Raw genomic sequence first — 26,606 nt, 5'->3', positions numbered from 1 at the left:
TTATGGATAGACGGAGCTCAGGATGAATGGATGAAAGAAACTGAATGAGAGGAATTGGAAGCTTGTTAAAGCTAGTTTGTAGCTAGTAATTACAGGTCTTAAAAAGACGTGAGCGGTACAAAGAGGTAAGGATCTTGTAATTACAGTAATGAGCAGTGATATTTGCTGCCTATGCAGACCATTTCAGATCAATCAAATGTGAGGTTCAGTTTCAGTAAGATGTTCACTTAGAAGGTATCTGCATCAGTGAAGAGGCAGAAGGCCTCTTGTAGTTTTGGAACAGAGCTGTTGTGTCTGGTACAAACAGAACATAATGTACTTTCTCAAATGAGCATCAAACAACACAAACACAGTCACACACAGACAAAGCCCACAGGGACCCATTAAGCCCTACAGTCATTATTGCAGAATAAACAAAAACGTAGTTTCATTTTATGCTGTGTTTTATCTAAGCAACATAGATTTGAATGTTCACTTGAAGTGAGGAATATTGTCTGTCCTGACAATCTCTCTCTCTCTCTCTCTCTCCATGTTTCAGATTGTGAAGCTGAGGCAGCAGCTCCAGCGCAGTAAACACAGCAGCCGTCACCATCGAGACAAGGAGCGCAAATCTCCCTTCAATGGCAACCATGCTGCTTTCAGCCAGTCACAGGTTGGTTCTTTCTCATCTGCTCTGAACCCTGCAGACCCGGTGGAGAAGGTTACCCGGGGTGGTGTGGTGATGGTTAGCGACAGGAACTCTCTCTCCTTCTCTCTCTCATAGAATGAGCTTTTACCTCTATAGTAGTGACCCAGCAACCATAAGATGATGGTCTACCAGTTTGTTTGTTTTTGCCAAATTTAATAGTATATACTGCATATATACTACCTTTTTGGGGTTTGGGGTCAGTAAGATTTTTAAAATGTTTTTGATGAAAATGGTTTTCAGGATGTTTATGATGAATAGAGAACAGCATTTATTTGAAATATAATTTTTTTGAAACATCGTAACCATCTTCACTTTTGATCAATTTAATGTGTCATTGCTGAATAAAATTATTAATTTCTTTAAAAAATCTTACTGACCCCACATTTATTTGTGGTATTTAGCAGAGGCTTTTTTTCTCCTCATTGAAAAAAACTCATTATCTTTTTTTTCCCAGTAGGCCTACTGTACATTGCTTAGCTCGTTAAAAAGTCCACACGTTTCCTAAAAGTGGCCATAATTCAATTCAATTCAATTCAAGTTTATTTGTATAGCGCTTTTTACGATACAAATCATTACAAAGCAACTTTACAGAAAATTAAGTTTCTACAATATTTAGTAGTAGCTTATCAGTGGTGATTGTCAGTTCATGTGCATATAGCAGAAATGTTCAGAAAAATCAATAAAAAGACGTAAACAAACAGACGATTAACACTATTAACAGCAATTATGCAATCAAACTTATAGCAAAATGTGGTTGTTCTGTATGTTGTCTCTGGTTTAGCATCATCTGAGGTCCTCTGAGGGGCTGGCATCATCTCTTCTCAGGTGTTCTGGATCCAGACTGGAGCTTGTGTAAATCCTAGTTACCACGGGATGTAAATCCCGTGGCAAAGCAGAGAAACAAATAGAGACATAATAAGCGTAGCTGCTGTTCCAGCCAAGTAAAATTAATTTGTTTAACCCAAGCTAAAGAATAATAATGCACATTTGATCAGATATAACTGCAGTCCAAAATTATGAGATGCATTATTTGAATGCTTGGCCAAAGAGGTGTGTTTTTAATCTAGATTTTAAACAGAGAGAGTGGTGTCTGAGCCCCACATTATCAGGAAGGCTATTCCAGAGTTTGGGAGCCAAATGCGAAAAAAGCTCTACCTCCTTGGACTTTGCTTAGGTACTATCAAAAGTCCAGCGTTTTGTGACCTTAGGGAGCGGTGATGGGTTGTAGCGTGGTAGAAGACTAGTTAGGTGCGCAGGAGCTAAAGCATTAAGGGCCTTATAAGTAAGTAATGATATTTTGTAACTGATACGGAACTTAATAGGTAGCCAGTGCAGAGACTGTAGTATTGGGGTAATATGATTTCTTGACCTGGTAAGGACTCTAGCCGCTGCATTTTGGACTACCTGTAGCTTGTTTATTGAGGATGCAGGACAACCACCTAGCAGTGCATTACAATAGTCCAATCTAGAGGTCATGAATGCATGAACTAGCTTTTCTGCATCAGGAACAGGTAACATGTTTCGTAGCTTGGCAATGTTTCTAAGATGGAAGAATGCTGTTTTTGTAACATGTAACTTGTGCACTACTTTTCAAGCCTTCTGAAGTCATACTGTAGCTGTGTGTAATGAACACACTAAACGTCTTTACTGACCAAAAATCCTCGGCCAGTCAATGATATATTAATGCCACATTAATGATACACAAAAGAGAGATAAAGTCTCTTTGTTGACATAAACGTAGCACAGTGCAGTGAGTGCACTTAATCCCATATAAGCAGAAGAAGGAACCAAATACAAACGTCATGTATTATCAACACAGCAGTTTTAAATCCCCAAAAAAATGATCTAGGAACTAGAAGTCGGCTCCTGTGTCCCCATTATAATGCCTCCCCATACTTTAAGCTACTGAATTTCTGTATAGTTTCTGCCATGTTCTCTCTCTCACTCATTCTGAAAGCATGTAAGTGTGCATACCACTGAGTAAAAGCGCGCGCGCGTATGTGTGTGTGTGTGTGTGTGCTTGCACTCTGGTCTTAACTGGCAAGGCCAGGTGCAGGCTTGCAGGCTGTTTCAGCGTGAAAGACCTCTCTTCACGAAGACAGAAACAGTGAATAAATTACTGTGACTTGTCGCTTGGCCGTGTCTCCCTCCCTCTGTCCCTGCCTCCATCCTTTTCTCTCTCTCGCTCTGTTTTGTGTTTGCCCATGAATTAGTCCAGCATGTGGTGAATGTGCCGCACGCCTGGTCTTTACTGTACTATAGCTGTCAGCCAGTCAATTAAAGGCCACACTCTGTCCGTCCGGCTGGATGTGTGTTTTTGTGGCTCGTTGTGCAGGTGGGGCTTTTTTTTTTTTGGAAGTGCATGTGGCGGGCTCAAGAACCATCTGTCGTCTCACTGTATTCATCTTTTGTATATAATCCTCTGAACTGTACTCAGACTCTGCCCCTCTGCTGCACAAAACACCAGACTATTCACAGCTCGGCCTGAATTGGACAAGTCTGTGTTCACAATGCAATAGTAGCTTACTATTCACTGAATGTGCAGTATTCTGTATACATAGTGTTGCCTAATAGATATATATTTTTAATAATTAAACGGTACACATTATACCAAGTTAAATATTTGAAATGGTAGTGTATTGAGTCATTGTCACATGACCCAATTACATTCCATGTATTATTAGTGCCATCCAGTTATTACAATTTGTAATTCAATTTTGTGAACAATGTCTTAACTTTTGGCTTTTTAGGGCAAATAAGGAGTCAGAACAAGGTTGTTTACAATGCATTGTTGGATAGCCTTTTCTGTGACATCACTGATCATAAGAAATGTTTCTTGAGCACCAATAGCATATTAGAATGATTTCTGAAGGGTAATATGACACTGAAGACTTGAGTAATGGCTGCTGAATATATAAATTACTTTTTAAAATATATTAAAATAGCAGTAAAAGTAATTTTAAATGGTAATATTTCACAATATTACTGTTTTTACTGTATTTTTGGTCAAATAAATTCTGCCTTGGTGATCATAAGAAAACCCTGAAAACACTTTCAACAACACTGAAAAAAGCATACTGACCCCCAACATTTGAATGTTAATTGATATCAGATATTTATAGATATATATCATTTATTTGATTTCATGTATATTCTGTTTATTGTTTTCAGAAATCTAGCACTTGTCAACTGTTAATGCTTTGAGCAATCACACATATATTCTGTTTATTGCCCCAGCCACTGCAGGAATAGAAAAGGTAGTATGTTAGTTTGTTAGGTACAACCATATTCTCGTTTTCAGAAATCTAGCACTTGTCAACTGTTAATGCTTTGAGCAATCACCCATTTGCTTGAGACGAGCTGTGAGACTATTCATGGTTTCGGCCTCTCAAGACCAAAAATTTTCTCTCCCCTCGCTCTTCCTCGCTCGCTTTCTTCAGCCAGAGATTCACAGTATAGCCTCAGTGTGAGAAAACATATGGAAGCGCTAACCTGCTATTCCAGGAACACAGACTACCATGTGATCATTTAGTTATACACAAATACACACTCGCATCCGTAAGTGCCGTCCCCTCCAGCAGATGATGAGTATGTGGGGGTGATTGAACGGTGTATCATAAGTCAATGCCGTTTTGTTCTGCCATCAGATTCCTGTAGTTCTCTTCATAGCAGTCGAAGTGGAGCTGGATTTGTCTTTTTGAAGGTTTATTTATTCAAGAATTCAATAATTTGAAGCAGCTGAGGTTGAGTTTAGAGCCGGAGAGATGCCCAGGCCCGGTAATTATAACAAGCATGCATTTATTTGGACGTAAGGTGAGAGGGCATGTTTCTGCGCCTCAGGCTGAGTGGTCGTGATGTTTCTCGGCTGAAACATCAGGGTCAGGTGCCGCCTAGTGTGTGATGTAGGCTGTAAACTCTCTCCCTTCTATCACATTATTTGATGACCGTAGGCGCTTAGTCTGACCAAGTTCAACCCCCAAATTTTATTGTAAACTTCCATTTCTCTCTGTCTTCTACTTCCTTTTTGTTTTTGCACTCCGATGTAAAAGCACTTTCCTAAAGAACACACACAGTGTGACCTCTGTGTCGAGGGGGAGGGATGTGTGTGTGTGTGTGTGTGTGTGTGTGTGTGTGTGTGTGTGTGTGTGTCTCACAGGCTGGGTCGGGTATACGCGGGGGTGTTCTTCCCATTATGTGTGTGGAAAGCAGCTAAAGATGAAGCAGCAGTCATGAAAATGGCATTCTTTCCAGAAATAAAAGCCCTGAAGAGGGGAAATAAGAATAGAGGAGGAATAAAAATTGCATTTGAAGACCTTTATGAGAGGTCCGGCCATAAGGTCAGCAGCTCCATGAGAAGAAAAAAGGATGAAGAAGAAGAACATCAGAGGAGACACAGAAACACGGGTGAACAGCCGTGGAGATGGGCGCATCTTCTTCAGGCTTGGGAACTCTTGTAAAAGATTGCAGAATCAACAAACTTGATCATAGACTTTAGAGTAGACACCATATCTGTTACAAATCAATACAAGGTGGCAGTACTAACTGTTCAACTTGTTGTACTGTTGTGTACATGTGTGTCAGTAGTTCAGCTAAAAAAAATTATTGAGACATGTCTTTCCACAAAATTCCAGTGGATAAAAAGTCATGAGTTATTATGTCCCAAATGATGCACTTGTACTGCACTTTTTACTCTACTGTCTAGTGTATGAATGTTAAAAGGTTATTTTGTCATCAAACATTGTAGTCTGATAGCCCTTCTTCCAATACGTAAAGAAATGCATGAGTGCATGAAGTTTCCAACATTCCACACTGTTTTTTATTTTTTTATTTTTTTGTTTTAAGTGCATTATCCATGTATTTAAAGTACACTTATTGGAATTTCCAATGTAAACACACTAATTATACTATTGATGCTACAAAATGGCATAGAATAGTGCATAAATACAAAGTTGTGATGCACCTATGATTTCTGAATTAGACAACCTTTACTTCTGTCCCAGTGGCTTATACTTTTGTTCCTCGTGCCTCATTTCATTCATATCAAATTAAATATGGTGTCCACTGTGACTAAGGTCCATAACAATAATATCCATCATATTAGTCCTCTGTTACTCCCTAGATGTATTAGCATTAGGGTTAGTTCTAGCATATCCATTCAATGAGCCTCATTCATGAAACATCAGCAAAAATTATTGCGGTTTAAATCATTCATAAATCCGTTCTTGTGTAAATTGTTGCATTGAACTTAATCTCTCTGCAAATCTCTAGTGGACAAAAACGGAAAGGGATGTGAAAATTAAGCATGACCTTGGACCTATTTATGAAATACTGAGCAGACTCTACTTCCTTTCCTCACAGCCTCATTTTGGCATTCTGACTAAAATTCATGACTGTTACATCCATGAAGTTGGTCCTCAGTTTGTACTGCTTAGCCATGCTAGGTGTATTAGCAGTATGGTGTACTGTTGTGTACAAGGCTGTTGATCATTGATATTTACACACAAGTGGTTGCTCAACAATAAAAGTACTGAAAGTTTCATAGCTCAACGCTAACTCCTCGAGGTTTTGTTTTCCACCTTTTACAAACACATTTGAAATTGCCCCAGTCATTATGTCAGAGTTTTGCTCTACACACACCCATTTTTTTAAATAATTTTCCAACATACTGCTGGATTTTCTAAAAAGTATTCAATAACACGTTAGTGGCAAGTATTTTGTCCTCAAATTCCATTAAGTACATTTATTTATATATTTATTTATTAAGTGCGTTTGGAATAAATGTCAAGCCAGCGTTTAACACTATTTTCCAAAAAGTATTTTTTTTTTTTTTTTTTTTTTTTATTTGTTTTTTGAGTTTGTGTCAAGCCATTTTTTTTTTCTTTTTTTTTTTATACATCATTAAAAATAAAAAAAATTTATTCCTGTGATCATTACTCCAGTTTTTCAGTGTCACAAGATATCTGTGATCAAAGCTGAAATTTCAGCATCATTGCATCATTACATAATTATTGTTGTTTTGGTATAGACGGTGTAGAGTTATTGTCCGTTGCAAATTCATGTTGTTGTGGTCGCACCGCGATTGGGGTTTTGTATCTATCAGGCATGTATAAGGATGGATTGGCATCATCTGTATTAAAGAGAAAATAATCACTTCATCCAATGTTTAAGTGAATAAAATAGCCTTGACAGCCAAGTTTTTCTCACTTATTGGACTTGTGTGTGTAGGTAATGCAGGGATGCCAGGTTTTCGCAAAAAAAAAAAAAAAAAAAAAATGCCCAGTCGCTACTCAAAACTAGCCCAATCACGTTTCGAGGGGGTTTCCCTGGTAAAGATCGCGTTCCAGGGGGTAAAATACATGTTCTTCGGAGGGGTTCCATCTGTAAAATTCGCATTCCAGGAGCTAAATATCACTTTAGGGGCTCTTTAACCCGCGGCAACAGTGTTAAAGTAGCCCAATTCTGCAACACTGATAGATGTAAAAGAGGAAAGCAGGCATTTGGACCAAAGCACTGTGAGGCAAGGGAGGGGGACACTCAAAATATTTCTAAACTTAAAACACATTTTTGCCCCGTTTGTGTTGTTTTCCTATGTACAAAGTTATTTAAAGTATAAAACATTGTTATTTACAATACACAGTGTGGTTTTTAATCATATTTTTAGGGGGGTGACCCTCAGATGGGGGGGTTCTGTCCCCTCCCCGACCCCCACTCCGGGATTTCCGCCTATGTCTGGTGCTAAAAATGTAAATTTGATTAGCTAACCTCTAGAAACATAAGAAAAATGGTGTTAAAGATGTAAATTTGGTTATTTAAGCTTTTGTATGGTGATAAAAATGTTTATATATATATATATATATATATATTATATATTTCAGAAATTTTTTGTTTATATATTTAATATATATATATAGATTAGCTAACCTCTAGAAACATAAGAAAAAGATTTAAAAATGCTTTTCATGACCCTTTAAATTATCTTGTTATGTTAGGTATGTTTGTATGTATTAAGGTGTTATGGTTAAGATTTACTGTATGTGTAACTCTGTGTGGTCAGGTTGTTAGTCCTGTCAGGGATATTGGCAGACCCAGCTCTCCATGACATTCAGAGTTTGAGCATTCACGTATGATGGATTGCAGGGTAAAGGCCAATGATAAATGATCCTAACACACACACACACACACACACACACACACACACACACCTCTGGCTTTGTTCTCTATCTCCTCTGCTCTTTCTGTCTGTCATTTGCTGTGCTCGATGATCAATAATTAACAGTTTTTGGCTGCTTTGTGGGCTTGACTGTTGTATTTGTGCCTGAAGGATTGAGCACATCTTTTCTTCCATTCTCTGTGTGGAGTCCACAGTGCCTGCTAGTGTCAGAAATGAGGAGTGCAGAGGCCGTCTGTGTGCTGTCCCTGGAGCATTTGGAGGAAATGATGAAGCACTCTACTCTGTTTAGCTTTAGTTTGATCACATTCCATAGTCTCACTTTTGGAAATGAATTGAACTCCATTAAAGCAATATTTCAGGTCAAATACAGTCAGTCTCAATCAACAAAATCTGAGGCATGCTATCAAATGTACCTCAGTTCTAAAAAAAAAATGCATGTAAGCGAGGCAAATGCACAATTCCCACACAGACTAGTATGTGCATGTGTTTTTGTTTTCAAACTGTCTTTAATCGATTTTCTTTTAGCACTTTGTGTAAAACCTACTTTTGCAAACTAACAAAAATGTTTCAGATGCTTTTTCTTTAAGAGTCTCCTTTTCTGGTCTTACTGTGATTTTTAATATGTTGTTTTTGTGGGGGTTGATTTAATTGGCAGTACTTCTTGGATTGTTTTTTTTTTTTATCTCTTGTAACTTGTATTTTCCTAACCCATCTTTTCAAACAGTGACCACAACAATAGAAGCTTCTCAGGTTTTGTTTGATCTGAGTTTTTTGAGTGGTTCTGAACTTTGAATTTTTTTGCTGTGAATCCAGGGAGACAGAAGAGATGCGTTGTGAGTCATTTGAACTTGCGTGGGGCTTTGGAGGGGTCGTGCCTTTATGTCTCTTCACAAACCTTTAGTTAAGCACCAGTCGACAACTTCAACCCCATGAATCTCTTGTTTCTATAAAGTCCAGAGTGGTCAGAGAAAGGCTGACAAGAAAGTGCCCAGTATAGCTATCAAGGCCTGGAGACCATTCAAAGGGATTCTTCTGTCGAACCTCTTGTTTTAAAGGCGGACTGTGGTAACCAATACAGGCCTCCATACCAGTGAAGAAAGGACCTTTGCATGCAGTCGGGGAGACTTTAACTAACTGTTTTACCGAGGCTTCAGTGCATTCATAGAGGTTTTTTTTAACCCTTCTTGTAATTTTGGTGCAACTAAAAGCAACAGAGCAAATTAAGTTGTTATATATATCTTCAGTTTTATTTCAGTCCACATTCAGCCCTCAATTGTAGTTGAATTCTAAGGCGGCATCCAGACTGAACTGAAGTCTCATAAGTTGACTAATTTGGAATGTGCTACGTAGAAACTGCAGCTACATAGCTGCTCACATGAAGCTCATGAACAGTGCCACTCCTGGTTAATTCCAGTAGAGTCTAGCATAAGCACATGTTGCTAAGCTAACGTTGCAGCACTTGAATAGAGTGCAACAGTTAGGTTCTGTAGGTAAAAATCCCATTCATTTTCTCCGGAGGGGAATTGATTTTTAATGATGACTTACAAACCTTTAACCCTCTGGAGTCGATTAACGCGTATACCGCGTTTTGGGGTATTTTCTCCTGATAACCCCGAAAAGAACTTAAATTACACTTTCAGTTTTGATCGTACAGAGAAGAGCAATACATCAATCGAATCTGTAAAGGGTCTACTTTTTTTTGTATACAGACATATAACAACAAAACTTTGTGCTCTTAAAAATAAAGATAACAAACAAGGAGTGCTGTCTGCAGCCTTTGTCTGCGCTGATCTTCAGATACAAATGCGTCATTAAAATGAACTGTAACTCAGTGAATACTCAACGAAGAGACATGAGAGAGATATCTATAGAAAGCCTGACATGTCTACTTTTAAACTAAACGAGTGCTGCTGAAACAAAATATTCTGTGATAAAGTAATCCATATGAAAACAACCCGATGTCCGTTTTTTTCACGTCTTCCTTCATTATCTTCTAATGCGACCACGCCCCCCCCGCCGAGCGCGCTTTTGAGATTCAAATGTTTCACTGAAGCGCGCGGCTTTTGAATACGCCCACACAACAGAAGACAACGCAGCGAGATTGTTCTTCAAGTTTTTTTTATTTTACTGTTTGCTCCGCGATGAGAGGAATAAGACATAATTCACCCCAAAAGATGTGATGTGGTTGAGGATTTGAGATTTGGATTTCCTCAGAAAAGAAGAATGAAGCACTTTATTCAGCAGAGATCATAAACATGAGTAAGTCTCTTTTTATTTATTGATATACTTGTACTAGTTTTTCACATAACGTGTAAACATTTTACTAGTTAGACTTTTTCCAAAGACTTTTTCCAAACTATAATTCCTGACTAAATGTATAATCAAGTGAAATATATGAAGTTTCAATAACAATATACACTACTATACCATTCAAAAGCTTGATGTACATAATATAAATGTAACAATAAATGTAACTGTAACAAATGTAACAATCATTGCTGTTCTTTCAATTTATCCCCCCTAAAAAACCTAAAAAAAATATTCTCAGCTCTTTTCAACATTAATAATAATAATAATAATAATAATAATAATGATAATAATGATAATAACAATAAATGTTTTTTTAGTAGAAAATAAGATTGTTAAAAGGATTTCTGAAGGATTGTGTGACTGGAGTAATGATGCAAAAAATTCAGTTTGAAAGTCAGCTTTGATTGTTCCTAATAAACTGTTTAAGCTGCACTCACAAGTGAATATTAAATTATGTTGTGGGATAATTAAATATATTCTAAATAAACTACAAACATAAAATTATATACATTTATTTTGTCCTCACATTCTTTCTTGTAACTCATCCCTCTCAGTGACACAGCTGACTGAATGGCTCATTATGCAGCTCATTATGCAGGCCTTTGTCTTCTCAGGTGTGAATTCATGATAGTTGACGCCTACTCGCATATGACTTTTACCAACAAAAAGTGTCTTAGAAAAATTTAAATCAATATATTGTTTTCTGTAAGTGAGTAAACAAGATGATTTTCACATCATTAGAGAAAAAAAAATTCTAGGCTACAAGCTCCAGTTCTCCAAATTCCTGGGAAACCAATTTTCTATATGTGTTTTATTGCCTTATTCAAGTGATTTTAACATTTTTAGTTTTTCACTAACCACGCATAACATTTTTTTTCTCAAAAACACAATCATGTACATACATGCTGCTCACATATTATTATAGCCCAGTGTCTGCTGATTACAGTGAGATTAGACTTTAGCCATTTAGATATTTATAAGAAACTGAAAAGCTTATTTTCTAAATAATCATGTTTATCATTGGAATTTCTGGTGAGAAACTACATTACCCATGATTCTGCAAAGAAATCACCACCAACCCACAACATGCAAATCACACCCAACAGAAATCTTCCGCGACCACACATTTCCTTGAAGCACTGCAAATGACTCAATTAAGTTTATTAAATATATGTATGGGCATATTTTGCAATAAACCTTTTCTATTAAACAATGAATTTTTCTGTGTTCACAAACATCATGTTTATTGAATAATTCTTCATGATTCAATCATGTCATTCGCAGTGCTTCATGGGATTGTAGTTCTTTCCCCCAGTAAGGCTGTTAAGTAATAGTCTTGTGCCCTTGATCCCCATCCAATTTTTAAATACTTTTTTTTTGCTTCCAATCAAAGTTTATATTGTTGTGATTCACCTCGTAGTTGATTTGGTTCATGCCTTATAGCTCCTTAACAAAATCCTATGGGAAAGTTAATGGGTAAAATAATATAAAAATAAAAAGGTTGGGCACTTTTGCACTTGGAACAGGCTTCGCATTTTGAAGAATTTAAGACTTCACTCTGTTGGACTTCTCCAATCATTTAACTTGCTTAAACTCTATCCCTTTCTTACAGCTGACTGCAAGCTTTCATTCAGTTCTGCCTTTATCCAATCAACAATCGATTGATATGAATGCCATACATTCATTAGTCCATTTCTTTCACATGTACATCAGTACGGAAGAGTACTTCTGTTACATTGCAACTTTAAACACATTTTTCACACTCTTCACATCGCTGGCTGACAAATTCATCTCTTGCGGTTACTGCACCTTAATTTGAACCTCTTATGTAAGAGGCAAGTGTATGTGGTCAAGAAGATAGCATGGGTTTGCTAGCAGTCCAGTGTAGTCTCTACAGATCTCACCAAACCGCTGAGCCAGGTTTGTTCTGTCTGAAGACGACACCAATCAGATCAGTGGTGCTGACCCAGAGGTCCGAGAGCAACGTGTCATCCTTTATTGTGGTCAGGTCATACATTATTTCTTTTAATGTCACAGCACGCCACTGGAAATCTGATACGTAAACAAATATTTGCCTCCTAGCGACCGCTTGCCAGAGAGTAGCTAGGAAATAGCTGAAATCACTTAACCGGTGACCTCAAGTGTCAGGGTTTTTCTCAGCTGTTTTCAATTCTGATGAGCAGATAAATAACCAAACACCCAGAAGAAAAGGGTCCAGAGCACTTTTATGTTGAAACAATATGATGTCCGATTAAACACACACACATGCACGTTGGAGAGAAGAGAGGCATGTAGTGATGCTGCATGTGAGTTTAAAGCCTGGCTCGCTCTATTGAGATGTTAATGAAGCAGATCTGGCGTGCTTTGAGCGAGGACCACCGCCGGGCCACACAACTCTCAGCAACGTCCTGCTAATGCCCTCACATTGTTCCCTCATACCCTGAGAAAGAAGAAGGGGGAGGGCCGACGACGAGTAGCTCTCTGATTTAAAAAAGGGGGTGGGATGGAGGAATACACTTGGAGAAGAAAGATCAGAACAAGGGAGAGAGAGAGGGCAGACATGATGAAGAGACACGGGAAGGAGGGGGACGAGAGAGCTAAAATGTAGAGCATGAGCCGAGACAGAGCACAGAGGAGAGAGAGAAAAAGAGACCGATGGACCAGGAGGAAGACCGGACCCCCTCTCTGACAGGATGACAGGAAGTGGACTTTCAGGAAAGGTGAAGTTTTTGTCATAAACATCAGCTGTTGGATATATGGCACATGCTGTAGATGTGCATGCTGTTTTAACTCAGTAAGCATGTGGTTTGCATGTGTCGTGGTATCTCGCTATGTGTCCTTGTGTAGTCGTGAGTTTTGCATCAAAGACGTGCAAGTGAGGCTCAGAAGTCAGCCACGGAGACAGAGTTACATAACTCACTGATCTGCAGAGAAGACCAACACGCTATCTTGCAATGTGTCTGTGTGCTGTGCTGTGATGAAATGTACCTCTGACGGTGTTTAGCATCATATAGAAACTGAAGTGTGTGAATATTCAGCTGCTGTGTGATTCTGTTGCTGTAAGTTTTCACACAGGCAGAGTTTCCTTTCAGTGGCATATCTGTTCTCATTTTGAGGTTGTGTCCCAGTGTTATGCACACTGTACCCACACACACCAACCTCATACACACTTTTATCTTCATTGATGTTCTGATGCTTTTAGTTGATCAATCACTGTTACAAACTTCGGGAAAAACATGCATGTGCTTATTGCTAAACATAATCTGGGCTAAATATAAGCAAAGATTAATGGGAGAACAAAAACTTACTTCCTCCTGTGTTTTTATTTTATTATAATATGTAATATAATTTATAATTACAGATAAAATAATAGATAATAATATTTTATTTTTAAGTACAAAAATAAAAACATATATACTTCATTCGATTCCTTCAAAAGGCGAATTCTGTCAGGAATGATGTAAATGGCTCTCTTTATGAAAGGGTCATTGAATCATTGGTTCACCCGATTCGTTCAAAACGCAGATTCATTCTGAAGCGAATCACGTCTGTGTTACTCGGTGACGCACAACAGTTCTGCTGTGGATTTAATAGGTAATATTTTCATTGGTAAACGGGGCAAAAACAATATAATACAATATTAAGCTCTTATTTATTGATCTGTTGTATAAAATCAATATCACATTCGCACTTGTGCTTTTCGTGACAAAACAGCACTTGTGCAATATTGCTTAACTATATCATGTGATTACATATAACTGTATTTATGAACTACATCACGCAATGAGTTGTTGCCCTGAATAATGTTTGTCAGCAGTCAACAGGTCTGGGGTGGGGCAGGTGTGTTAACTGCGTTAAAATATTTTGATCGCATTATTTTTTTCATAGCTAATTTATTAAACTAACACATTAAATTGACAACCCTAATATATATACTGAGTCAAATCTTATGCATAAACCACTAGGTCAAGACTCCATCATCACATACAGCAAATAATCACACTCCTCATTCTCTCCTGTTCCAGGCTCCTATTCCAAAGAGTGTCCTGATCTCTATTCCTATCTCCAAGTCCTCCGTCTCTCGTTTCCGGAACAGCGTGGAGGGGCTGAATCAGGAGATCGAGCGCATCATTATCCGAGACACAGGAGACAGAGAGGAGCAACTTATTGTGAGTGTGCCTGACATGCTGCTGCAAAAACACTCTCCGTTACATAATCTGGTGTCCCTAAAGACACTGTGTGTGTTTATATACCTGACGGTTAGTGTTCTGTTGTGTATGATCATTGCACTTTTTCCTCTGGCCAGCCTCAGGAGGCTCCGGATGGGCATCGGGCTCCTCCCCCTCTCTGCCAGCGCAGTGCCAGCTCCCGCAGCATTGACACGCAGACGCCCCTGGGCACCACAGCGGGCAGTAACCACAGCAACAGCAGCAGCCGCTCTCAGTCCATCTCACCCACGTTCCTGAACGTGCCAAGTGAGCCCTGCAGCGATAGTCCATCTCCCCACGAGGACGAGACTCTGGCTGACGGCCGTGAGAAAGGTACAGCTCACATATTTTCACACCCACATACACTCCCAGGCCTTTTCACAAAACCTTAGGCCCACATAAGAACTGCACACACATTTTCTGCTTTTGCTCTTCCTTTTCTAACTTTTTATTTTTTACTTGCAAGATGGATTTAAACATGGTCAGATTTGTTATATGGTGCTGACAGTGCTACACGTTTCATTAGTAACTGAAAGCATAATTAAAATAATAACTGATATATCTTCCACCAACCAACCATTATATTTAGATTTGTATTTTATTTTAATAATACATTTTTATTTTATTTTACTTAGATGTTATTTTTTTAATTTAGATTTAATAATAATAATATTTTAGCAATGGCTGCTGAGTTGCAACATTAACATTGCATTAAGATGCTGTGTCAATTAGAAAATAACTCTGCTTTTAAAAATGCAATTTTGATAGACATTTTCAAGCTGATTTTTAATGCTTATGTGGCCCTAGAAATTGAGAATCTGGTGCTTTCTTATTTTATTATTATTTATATACAATTATATTTTTAATTTAAATTTTACATATATAATATTTTAAATTAGCTTTTTTTATATTTTCATTTTAATTTTAGTTTAACTTTTGGTCAATTTTGTTATGCATTACATTTTTATTTATTTATTTTTTTCTCTATTTTGTTTTATTTTTTATTTATTTATTTTTATTTCCGGTTTTAGTAATTTTAGTACTTCAACTTATCTTATTTGAGTTAGTTGCCAAGACAACATTTCTCATTTAATTTTAAAGTTTTTTTTTTTTAGCTTATATTTATATATATTTTTATTCAACTTTATTTCAGGAAATGAAAACTTAATTTTAGTAAGCAGTAACAACACTGATCTAGTGGGCTGTAATTATATAGGGCATCCTTAAGACTTTCCTTGTTGAATTTCACATATATCTCCAGTAATAGTCCAGCCTGAGCGGTATTGTCATACTAATTTTTTGTACCATTTTCAAATCAAGTAGTGTCTGATTGTCATTTTATGCAGCTCACGCAAATGCTTCTGTAGACTTGACCAACGAGAACATTTCCTGTGGCTCAGTGACAGTCATTATAGATGGATAAAGATGGACTTAATGGCGACTTCAAGGAATAGTTCACCCAAAAATGAAATTGAGTCAGCTGTATTATTGTTCCACTCATTTTTTTGTACCACGTTCACAGATCTGGCCCCCAGCTCACCCCTACCCAAATACGCCTCATCCCCAAAGCCAAACAACAGCTACATGTTCAAACGTGAGCCACCTGAGGGATGTGAGCGAGTCAAGGTCTTCACAGAGGAAACACAGTGAGTGCTGCAGTGTGTCCTGATCTGCTCTGTATTGTTTTGTGCACTGAGCCTCGAAACTATGATAGCATAACATTTACACCGACTTCAAAGCTGAGTCAGAGCTTCTCACCGTCTTATCGCTCTCCTTCTCCTCCTCCTTTTTCATCTCCTCAGAGCCAGACCTCCACAGGAGATCCCACAGTTCCTCTGCCCAGATAGAAACAAGGTCAATTTCATCCCCAAGAGCGGCTCCGCATTCTGCCTGGTCAGCATTCCCAAACCGCTGATGCCCACACAGGAGCTCAACAACCTAAAGAACCAGAGCGCCGCCCGTCTCATGTCCGAACCTGAGCCGAGAGTCTCGAGAAGAACCTGCATGCTTTCCCAGCAGCCCTCAGGCTCCTCCCCCTCCTCCTGTCTGTCAGAGAGTTAGACACGCCCCTCAACGAGTGTCCTAGCAGCTGTGTCCGCATACCCTGCACATTTCAATAATCGAACATGATAAAAAAAAAAAAAAAAAAAACTCTCAGAGAACAAAGTGGTCATTAATAATCAGCGGCTTTCATTGGGTGAGATGAAATGGTTGTCTTTTTCTATGCACGTTTTAGCTTTGTGCTTGTTCTCAAAGAACAAGGAAGCCATTTTTGGGAGGTTTTGGGTTTGTGATAAATGTATTTAGCTTTTTTTATTATTCCTCTACCTTTTATAGATACGAGTGAACCTGAGAATATGTCTCAGATCACTATGAAAATGAATCTAAATGAGCTTTCTCACTGATTCAGTACTGCGGTGGTTATACAGTAGATTTGATTTTGTGAGACACAATGTGTATTTTATAATAGTTTGCAGTGGATCACGTTTGCGAGAATCGTTTCTATCGTACTAGGACCAGCACATCATTGAATACAAATGATGCCATTTCAGATGAGACCAAGAGACCTGGTAGAATGAATTCTGGGTTGATGAAGGTCTTCTCCGTTCAGTCCTGACAAAAGCAGCAGGGGAACACGAGGGACCTTTCTCACTGGTGGTGAGGAGACAGAAAGGTGCTAAAGATGAGAATAGTGAGAGAGATCGCCGCTTAACGGCTACAGGACGAGTGGCCTGTAAACCCCATTCTTTTGTTCGCATAGCTGTAAAATGCATTTCAAATGCACATGGGTCCAAACTCTGAACTTCACCCCAACAGGGAGGGAAGTGATAATGTTAAAGTGGGGGGTGGGAGTGTCAGGGTTGGGGTGGAGGGATGGGTTTTTTTTTCTCTTATAATGATTATTAAGCCGATTTAGCTCGAAGAATGTTTGAAGGAAGGACACGACAAGTACAACATTGACTTGCGAAAATGTAACATAAATATCCAAGTAGTGAACAATTCAGATATCAGAACATTCATGTAATGTTTCCTGTGATATCCAATGAAATAGTTTACGAAGTCAGAGCACAGTATTGTCATTAGATTGATTTAATGCATGCATTCTGGGAAATTTCAGTCAAGTGTGTGTGTGTGTGTGTGTGTGTGTCACTAGATTTAAACAATTAAAAAACAGCACAGATTTTCTCTCTGTTTCAGTGTCTAAATGACTAGGCTGCTTGAATTCCTGTCATTTTATCACTGAGCAGACTATTCCAAATCCTCCTTATTGAGTGTCAGGACTGATTTCCTTTGCTATAGTTGTTTAATCATTATTTTGTAAAAAAAAAAAAAAAATCAAATAGTGTCTGATGAAAGATTGTCATTTTATGCAGCTCACGCAAGTGCTTCTGTAGGCTTGGCCAAAGAGAACATTTCCTGTGGCTCAGTGACCGTCACTGTAGATGAAAAAAAGATAGAATTAAGGCGACATAAAGGAAATGAACAGTTCGCCCAAAAATCAAACTGAGTCATTTATTTTTGTCGATCCAAAATTGTATGATTTTCTTTTCTTCTGTGGAACATAAAAGCAGATATTTTGAGAAATGTCTTTTTTTTTCTCTTTTTTTTTTCTCCATACAATGAAAATCACTGGGCACCAAAATTGTTTTAGTTCCCAACATTCTTTAAAACATACTATTTTGGGTTCCACAGAAGAAAGTAACACAGGTTTGGAGCGACTTGAGGGTGAGTAAATACTGACAGAATGTTCAATTAATGGATAATAATAGTACTAGTTGAACATTATGTCGATCACTTATAGAAGTCATTTAGGATTTTCAGCTTCAAGCTCAGAAGTGCTGTGGGAAGGTTGTCAGAGTAACACACAGGTCACAGATGGTCCGCTAGGGGTTTGGCTCATGACCATCTCTCGCTCGTGTTCGGTGCGTTTTTTGCTTTGTGTGCAGGGTGGGGTTCCTCACAGTTGTTTTGTTCGGAGGCTTTTTAGCAGAGTTCCTGTTTTTTCTTGTTCACTGTTGTAGGCAAGGTATTGTTTTGAGCTTTAAACAAAATGCAACATGAACCTGGAATATTTTAGCACTTTTATACCAACATTGTGAATCGGAGCCATACGGGGCTTCTGTGTTTGAACTGAAATAATCTCACAGCGTGTGATTGCTATCGTAGTAGATCAGTACTCAGGAATGTAAAAGCAGCAATCTCTTCTGGCAACGGCACAAGAATCCAAACCTTTCTTGCAAAAAAAAACAAATTGATAACGTTTTATCAAGCGCTTTTGTATATCTCTTTAGGATGTGTATTGAAGTAGAGAGCTCTCTCCCTGTAGGGCCAATATTAATATACTTTTATATGGGTAGTGGCCTACTCTTTCTAATTAGAGTGGAATATCAGTCAGATATTTATAATCCATATGTACAACTTCTTAATGTGGGACAGTGATGTATGATGGGATGTGTTGAATGCTGTCTGAGTGGATGTTTCTCCACATACACCATGTAGTCTCTTGTGTTGTTACGTGTGTATGGAACTCAACAGAATAAAGTTGCACTCACTCCAAATGTCTGAGGCTGTTATTTAACGTGTGAGTTGAGTTTGGGGTTAACCGTTATTCAAATAATGAGATGTCTTTGTTGGATGATGTAAAGTATGATCATTAAGAGAACTCAAGAATATTAAACAAACCCTTCCAAGTGTCATTAGAAACGTGTTTCCTCTCTTGCTGAGAACAGAAATGTGGAGTAATGAAAATATTTGTATTTTGGCACATTTATATCAAATAAATGCAGCCTTGGTGAACAAGACTTATTTCAAAAACAATGAAAAATCTTACTGACCCCAAACTTTGGGCAATAGTGTTGATGTATAGAATTGGTACACGTTGCACTATTTAAGACAAACTGCTAGGGGGAAAAAAACAGATTACAAGAAGAAAAGAAAAAGGTTAATGCCAATGGATGATTGTTGACTATAATCCTAAGAACAAATATGTGTGCTTTTACATACAATCACTCATCAAAAATGTTCAAATGTTAATTTTCACAGTTGAATATTTAAATTCAAAATCACAAAGAGAATCTGACGTTTATAATGTCCATCTGGGCACTTTCATATGTAGACTTTAATCAAAATAATCTCATCTTGACAACCTTCACCCTCTGTCTACAACACAGACTGATGACTTGGATTTCATGAGTGAACGCATCAGTTTGAGAGTGATATGGTGCTGTGGTGTGGATGGTGTGTGCAATAAGTGTAGCGGGAAGGTGTTTGAAATGGTTCAGTCATGCAAACTCCCCCTCCCTTCTCTCTCTCTATCTCTCTCTCTCTCTCTCTCTCTCTTTAAGGTCTTTTGTGAATGTAGGGGTAAAAATGTTCGCATGGAGGGCAGTCCAAACAGTGACTCCCTGTACCCACCTCATACCCTGCCGGAGACAGGGCCATTACACAGCACTATTTGAGGGCAGACACAGACATCAATCCCACAGTGCATCAGCACTTCATTGCCTCTTGTTGCATTTAAACCCCACAGACACAGAATGAACCATGAGAAATTATGTAATACACTGTTTAAAACACAGTCATGGAAAAGCTGTTGAATGAAAGCTCATCACAAGCACACTTTTTCCCACAAGCTGAGGTAGCTAAATACTATATATATATATATATATGTTTATGTATGTATATATATATATATATATATATATATTTATATATATAACCGAATGTCCGGATCTGTTATATATATATATATATATATATATATATGTATGTATGTATGTATGTACTTCTAATCAATTAACAGGTTTTACCTTAGTATTTCTAGTCTTTTATCATTAAAATGATGATCATTTGCACGGCACTGGAACTCTTGTCATTTCAACCTTTATTTGAAACTAAAAGAGGAGAGGGGCTGAAAGAAGCTTGTCCGAGTGGAGCCCATAATTGGACGTGTGTGTTGAGGCTCGTAGGGGGTTCCTGATTGAAAGCACTGAGAAATATTACATATTTTCAGTGTGCATTGTGACAAGTCTGTGAATGCATTTCGGTGCCGGATTTTTTTTTGGACAAACATTAAATTGTTCTCCGTTCTTGAGCGCAAAATGAGTCTGCTGACATGTCCCATCAAAACCTCAGCGTGGGACTCTGAAGCCTGCTGAACGCGCCTTTGAGCGAGCCGGAGCCAGACCGGCCCCTAATCTCACTCCCAGCCTGTCTGGGGTCACAGGCCCAGATTCCTCACGTCTTCCCTTTGCTCTGAGCGTGCGGGACTCATTGTTACAGGCTCAGCTCTAACACTGTCCTGTTAGTTTAAAGCTGACGGAGGATCAGCTGCTTCAGCACAGTCACAGGATCCTCCAGGTCCGCGGCTCTTGTTTGGCTTCTCTGTGCTGAGACTGAGAGACGGATGATGGTGAACATTTGAGAGCTGTTATTTAAGTCTACCGCTTATTCAAGAAAATGCAGGATCTGTGAACGTAATTTTTTTGAGGGGTGTTAGAAAGGGATGGAAATCATTTAGTTTTGTTAAGCGTGGCGCCCCTTACCGGTGAGATCTCAATCTTTTTCGCCGAGTCATCAGTTGAGTAAGGATGGAAGAATAATATTTCTTTAATAATATATAATAAGTCTGTGATTTTAGTTGTTTTTATTATTATTATTATTGTTATTTTGATTTACTTTTTATTGTTCATTATTAATGTGCAAAACGTATAGAAAAAAAAAAAACATGTATAGCCTATATGGGGAAGATGTATTTATTAATACAAGTAATACATTGAAATAACATTTTGTTAAGCAAAATGACAAACGAGTCATTTCGACATTTATAAACTTGTTAAATGAAGTCAATACATTTTTCCCAAAGAATGAATTTCTGTTATAAAGCTTTCTTTTTTTTTCTTTTTTCCTCAGAACAGTTATGCACATTTTACCCACAAATTACTGTTTTTACGTGTGTCCTGACATTTTACTATTCCCATTAATTTCAATGATGATTCTTAGTTTTTTGCTATGTTGTTAGTAGTCGCAATGCATAAAAAAACACAAAGTGCTGCCCAAAAGGAAATATTAGTACGATGCAGATTAATGAGTGGTTAATAATCATTAATAACAGATTCACCTTTTATTGCTGATGTTCATGTAATCAAAAATATTGCATTTAAACTTGAAATCTAAAGAGATGGCCACTTTTATACACAATTATAACTTGAACTAAATGTGGCTAGCATTGCGGATAGCTTAAGTGTTCCATTTGACACCCATGAAAATAATTTTTCTCATTGTACTTAATTCACAAAAATATTACCCCATATTAAATTAACTAAATTTATGCACATTTGTAGGTTATCTCTGTCTTGGGCTCTTGATTTAGAGTGGAGTGTGTGTCTGTTAGATTGAGAATAAATGGAGGAGGAAGAGAGAGACGTGGAGGATGTTCTTCAGTCTGAAGAGAGAGAGGATACACAGCCTGCACACATATGGGATGGACTGCTAAAGATATATGTAGACTAGTAGAAATTGTATAGTTCTGAATAATCTTGAAAAACTATGATAAATGAATAAATAATAATAAATAAATAATCAAATAGTGAGTTGGGTCAATCTCACCAAAGCCCTAATTGTATTAAAAATAAATTAATAAGATTCTAATTTTCATACGAGTTCTGACATTTTAATTTTAACAATTACTATGTTACTTTCTGTGATGATTCCCATTAAAAAAATATATTTATCACATTGTTACATTAAATGAAACGAGAATCTCATGCATTTTTTACTCTAGATATAAAGTATAATTTCTTATAATTTTCATAAATGGGGCATTTTTGACAGTCTTCCCAAGATATTTCATTAAATATTAAATAGTGTTAAATAAATATTAAATGTAAAAAAACAATTGTAAATTATCAGCCGTCAATGTTTTTTTTTTTTTTTTTTTTTTTTTTTTTGTGACTTTATTAATGACACTGCACCACGACCCATAAAGTCAAGTCAAGTCACTTTTATTGTCACATCTTGAAATTCTTGGGAGCGTGCACCAGAAATTACAGAAACAGTTAACATATAACCATACAGACTTCAACAGGTGAAAATATGCAATATGCACATACATATAGTCAGTACACACAGTGTACTATTGGACATACTTACAGTTAGCACTACACGTTTTACGCAATATGTACATACATACAGTTAGCACTACACATTATACACTATACACAGAATGTACACATTCTACATTATGTAGACATATATACGCATGAAAATATGCTAAGGTGCAACAGAGTGTACGTGGGCTGGATACAGAAATGTTATTGGATGTGCATTGGATGGAATCCAGTGGTAGCAGGTAGATTATTGTATTAATAGTTCGGTATTTGAACTGTTAAAGTTAAAGTGCAGTGTGTGGCATACCATATTGTGGAGTATGCTGTAGGGTGTATTAGTTCTGACTCTTCATAAGTCTGATAGCCTTAGGGAAAAAGCTATCCCTCAGTCGGCTAGTGCGGGATCGGATGCTGCGGAGACGTCTTCCTGAGGGCAGCAGAGAGAGCAGTCTGTGGGACGGATGGCTGGAGTCACTGATGATCCTCTGGGATTTCCTTATACACCGCCTGGTGTAGATGTCCTGGAGGGAGGGAAGCTCACCTCCAACAATGTGGCTGGCAGTTCGCACGACCCTTTTCAGAGCTTTGCGGTTGCCAGCGGTGCTGTGTTTCCAAACCAGGCAGTGATGCAGCCCGTCAGGATGCTCTCTATAGTGCAGGTGTAGAAAGATCTGAGGATGCTGGGGGTCATTCCAAACTTCCTCAGCCGTCTCAGGAAGAAGAGGCGTTGATGTGCCTTCTTCAGCACTGCATCAGTGTGTGTAGACCAGGTGAGATCTTCACTGATGTTTACACCGAGGAACTTGAAGCTGCTTACCCACTCCACAGGTGTCTTGTCGATGGTGATGGGCGTGTGTTCTCTGCTCTGTCTCCTGAAATCCACCACCAGCTCCTTGGTCTTGTCGATGTTGAGTGAGAGGTGGTTCTCCTGACACCATTTAGTCAGGGTGCTCACCTCCTCTCTGTAGGCCGTCTCATCGTTGTCGGTGATCAGGCCTATCACCGTTGTGTCATCAGCGAATTTGATGATGACGTTGGAGCTGTGTGTTGCTTGTACAGTCATGTGTGTACAGGGAGTACAGGAGTGGGCTGAGGACACAGCCCCTGAGGAGCACCAGTGTTGAGGGTCAGCGGGGATGGAAGTGTTGTTGCCCATTCTGACCACCTGGCTTCTGCCTGTTAGGAAGTCCAGGATCCAGCTGCACAGAGATCTGTTTAGTCCCAGAGTCTGGAGCTTTGCAACAAGTGTGGCAGGCACTATGGTGTTAAATGCTGAGCTGTAGTCCACAAACAGCATTCTCACATAGGTGTTCTTATTTTCCAGGTGGGAAAATATCACCCCAATCTTGAATCTGTGACTGGATGTATCAAAATGTTACAATTTTGGTTTGAGCTCTTTTTCCACCCACAAAGTCATTTTGAACTATACAGTATAGTTATGCCATTTTTTCCCCACACCAAACACACGTTTGTTTATTTCTTTATTATTTTATTTATTTATTTCAGGTGATTGTGACAGGGGACAATGGACAATTAAATGGTGTCCCATCTGTGTCTGTGGGGGCCACTCAGATGTTACTACCTCATGGTCAGTTGCTGAATGCAGCAAAATCATCAGGTCATTAAATAGACTGTATTTAAATATACTGAATATTGATGCTGTAATCTATACATAAATAGATTGGTTGCTTTCCTGTTCTGCCATTTCTTTCTGTTTTGTTAAACAGGTGTCTTTGTGGAGAAAAGACATCAGCCAATCATCACATCCATAAAAGACAGTGATGGCACTCATAATTTAGCTGCAGTGGCAGTTCAGAATGTCACTGGTATTAAAATTCAGAAGAGCAGAAGATCGGAGGTTCGGAGGACACTGATTACTGTAACACAGAGGCAGAGCTGGAGGCCATTCTGATTCTACACAAGCAGCAGACTCACACGGTGTTCGGCACCCATCAGTCACCCTCACCAGCTAAACCTGCCACCAGTCTCATGTGGAAATCACGGTATGTGCCCTACGATGGCATTCCCTTTGTTAATGTCCCCTTGTGGGACTTATGTTATGACTTTATGTCAGATAACATTCTTCATGTCTGAAAGATGTTTTGTCATGTAGTGTAAATGTTATTTAAATGCCATAATTTTGAAAAATTAAAGGTCCATGAATTCAAAATTGGACATGTTTGGCTTTTAGTTGATATTTGTTAAAGAAAAAAAAAAAAAAAAAAAAAACTTTAATTCAGCAAGGATGCATTAAATATATCAAAAGTGACAGTAAAGACATTAAAAAATATATATTTCAATTAAATGCTGTTTTTTTTTTTTTTTCAACGAAGAATCCTAAAATATATCTCACGATTTCCACAGAAATATTAAGCAGCACAACTGCATATTAATAATTATAAGAATTATTTTTTGAGCAGCAAATCAGCATGTTAGAATAATTTCTTAAGGATCATGTGACACTGAAAGCTGGAGTAACGATGCTGAAAATTTAGCTTTGCTTCAAAAATACATTACAAAATATATTCTTTTAGGAAGTGTAAAACATTTATTTTAAATTGTAATCATATTTCACCATTTTACTGTTTTTGAATTTAAAATGTATTTTGGGAAAACTGACCAAATTATTTATGATTCAACTTACACTTGCAAATGTTTCTAGATATATATATATATTTTTTTTTTTCAGTTTCTAGAATGAGAGTGCTAGCAATAGGAAGTATATTTACACAATTTTTTATTAAAATGACAAACATTGTTAAACCTTGATCGAATGATGTTATTTAATGTAATTGTTTTACAGTATGCTCACAAAGTCAATATCTATAGTTTTTAACATGGTGTTAAGGAAGCAGAGCTATAGTGATGGAATGCAAGTTTGGTCCACGGAGGAAGGAAGTCCAACCTAAAAAAGGTTCTGAGCTTTTTTTTATATTTTCAAATCTTTTCAATAAAAAGTAGATATATGACTAAAAAGCAAAAATATGCCAGCTGCTTTCTGTAGTAAACCATTATTTTTATGTTGTTGTTGTTTTTTCTTGCAGTGGAAAGCAGAGGCTATAACCTGCTTCCGGAGACTTTGACCTTGGCCCTGACTCCTGCAATTGTGGACTGTAAAATACTGTTGACATATTTTGGGCAGTCAGAGTTGACAGATTTCACTAAAATAAATCCCATATTGTATGGGCAAATGGATGGGCAAAGATTTTTAGCTTCAGAGTGTGAATCCATTTAATCAGAGGATATTAAACATGCAGACGATTTTCATTTGTCATATGTCTCCTGGCAACGAGGCACATGTTTCTGTGTGAGTTTGTTGTGTTTATGACAACTTGAAATCTGGTAGTGTGTGATCCTCGGTCATTTACTGCATGATGCCCTGTAACCATTCACAAAGTCAGCAAGTGTGTGATGTCAAGAGTGCAGCTGTGTACTGTATTCCAGCTGTAAACATGTTGGAAACATTCAATACAGTATAGAGAGTGGAGGTAAATCCTGCTTCAAAAAGAAGGCTCCAAACTGTAGTCAAAGTATAACCATTGTTTACCCTGCCACAGTATCTAGTGTTCTGCTGTTATATTGACAGTATCCTCTCAGAAGGAAGGACTCCTAGAAGGGAGTGACACTCTTTCTCCAGACACACAGGCCATTCCTGTCCAGATTGTGGACCATGCAAGCATAATGGAGTTCATGGGAGCATAGAAATAATAATAATCTCTCTGTTATTTTAGTTATTATAGTGGTGACAACTAGGAAAAAAGAGATTTCTCATTAAAAGTAGAACTGAATGAATGAGATCAGATTAAATATTTAAAGCTTAATGCATTTTGTTTCAGAAGCCATTTGTTTATCCACACAAACTATGGCACTTTTTCCACGACCTTTTTGTTCCTGCAGGTATTTCTAATCTTTGAAAAGAAGCCTTATGGATCCTTGTGTTGGACATTTGAAGAGAGTTGATTTGTAAGGTTATTTAAATGCAATAATGCTTATTTTGGCTAACATAGGTGTCACCTTGGTCAAAGCTGAAAATGTAGCTCCCACCGCCTGTAAATCAAACAAAGAAGCAAAACATTTGGAATCTTGTTATATTTTTATTATTTTGTTCCGGCAAGGAAAAA

The 26,606-nt window shown here is 37.9% G+C and overlaps 1 protein-coding gene across 1 annotated transcript in view; it reads left to right on the top strand.

Moving 5' to 3' along the window:
• LOC109065553 (protein FAM117B) overlaps positions 1–16,574 on the top strand; it is a 40,994-nt gene extending 24,420 nt beyond the window's left edge. The window contains exons 4-8 of the mRNA XM_019082514.2: positions 539–652; positions 14,195–14,338; positions 14,476–14,710; positions 15,900–16,023; positions 16,180–16,574. Of these exons, the coding sequence (XP_018938059.2) occupies positions 539–652; positions 14,195–14,338; positions 14,476–14,710; positions 15,900–16,023; positions 16,180–16,438 (876 nt within the window). The 3' untranslated portion in view covers positions 16,439–16,574. The remainder of the gene's footprint in view (positions 1–538; positions 653–14,194; positions 14,339–14,475; positions 14,711–15,899; positions 16,024–16,179) is intronic.
• The last annotated feature ends 10,032 nt before the right edge of the window (positions 16,575–26,606 follow it).

Source organism: Cyprinus carpio, chromosome A9, assembly GCF_018340385.1.
Source record: "Cyprinus carpio isolate SPL01 chromosome A9, ASM1834038v1, whole genome shotgun sequence".
Lineage (NCBI taxonomy): Eukaryota > Metazoa > Chordata > Actinopteri > Cypriniformes > Cyprinidae > Cyprinus > Cyprinus carpio.
Note: the sequence above shows the minus strand (reverse complement) of the source record. Positions and strands in the feature narration are given on the sequence as shown.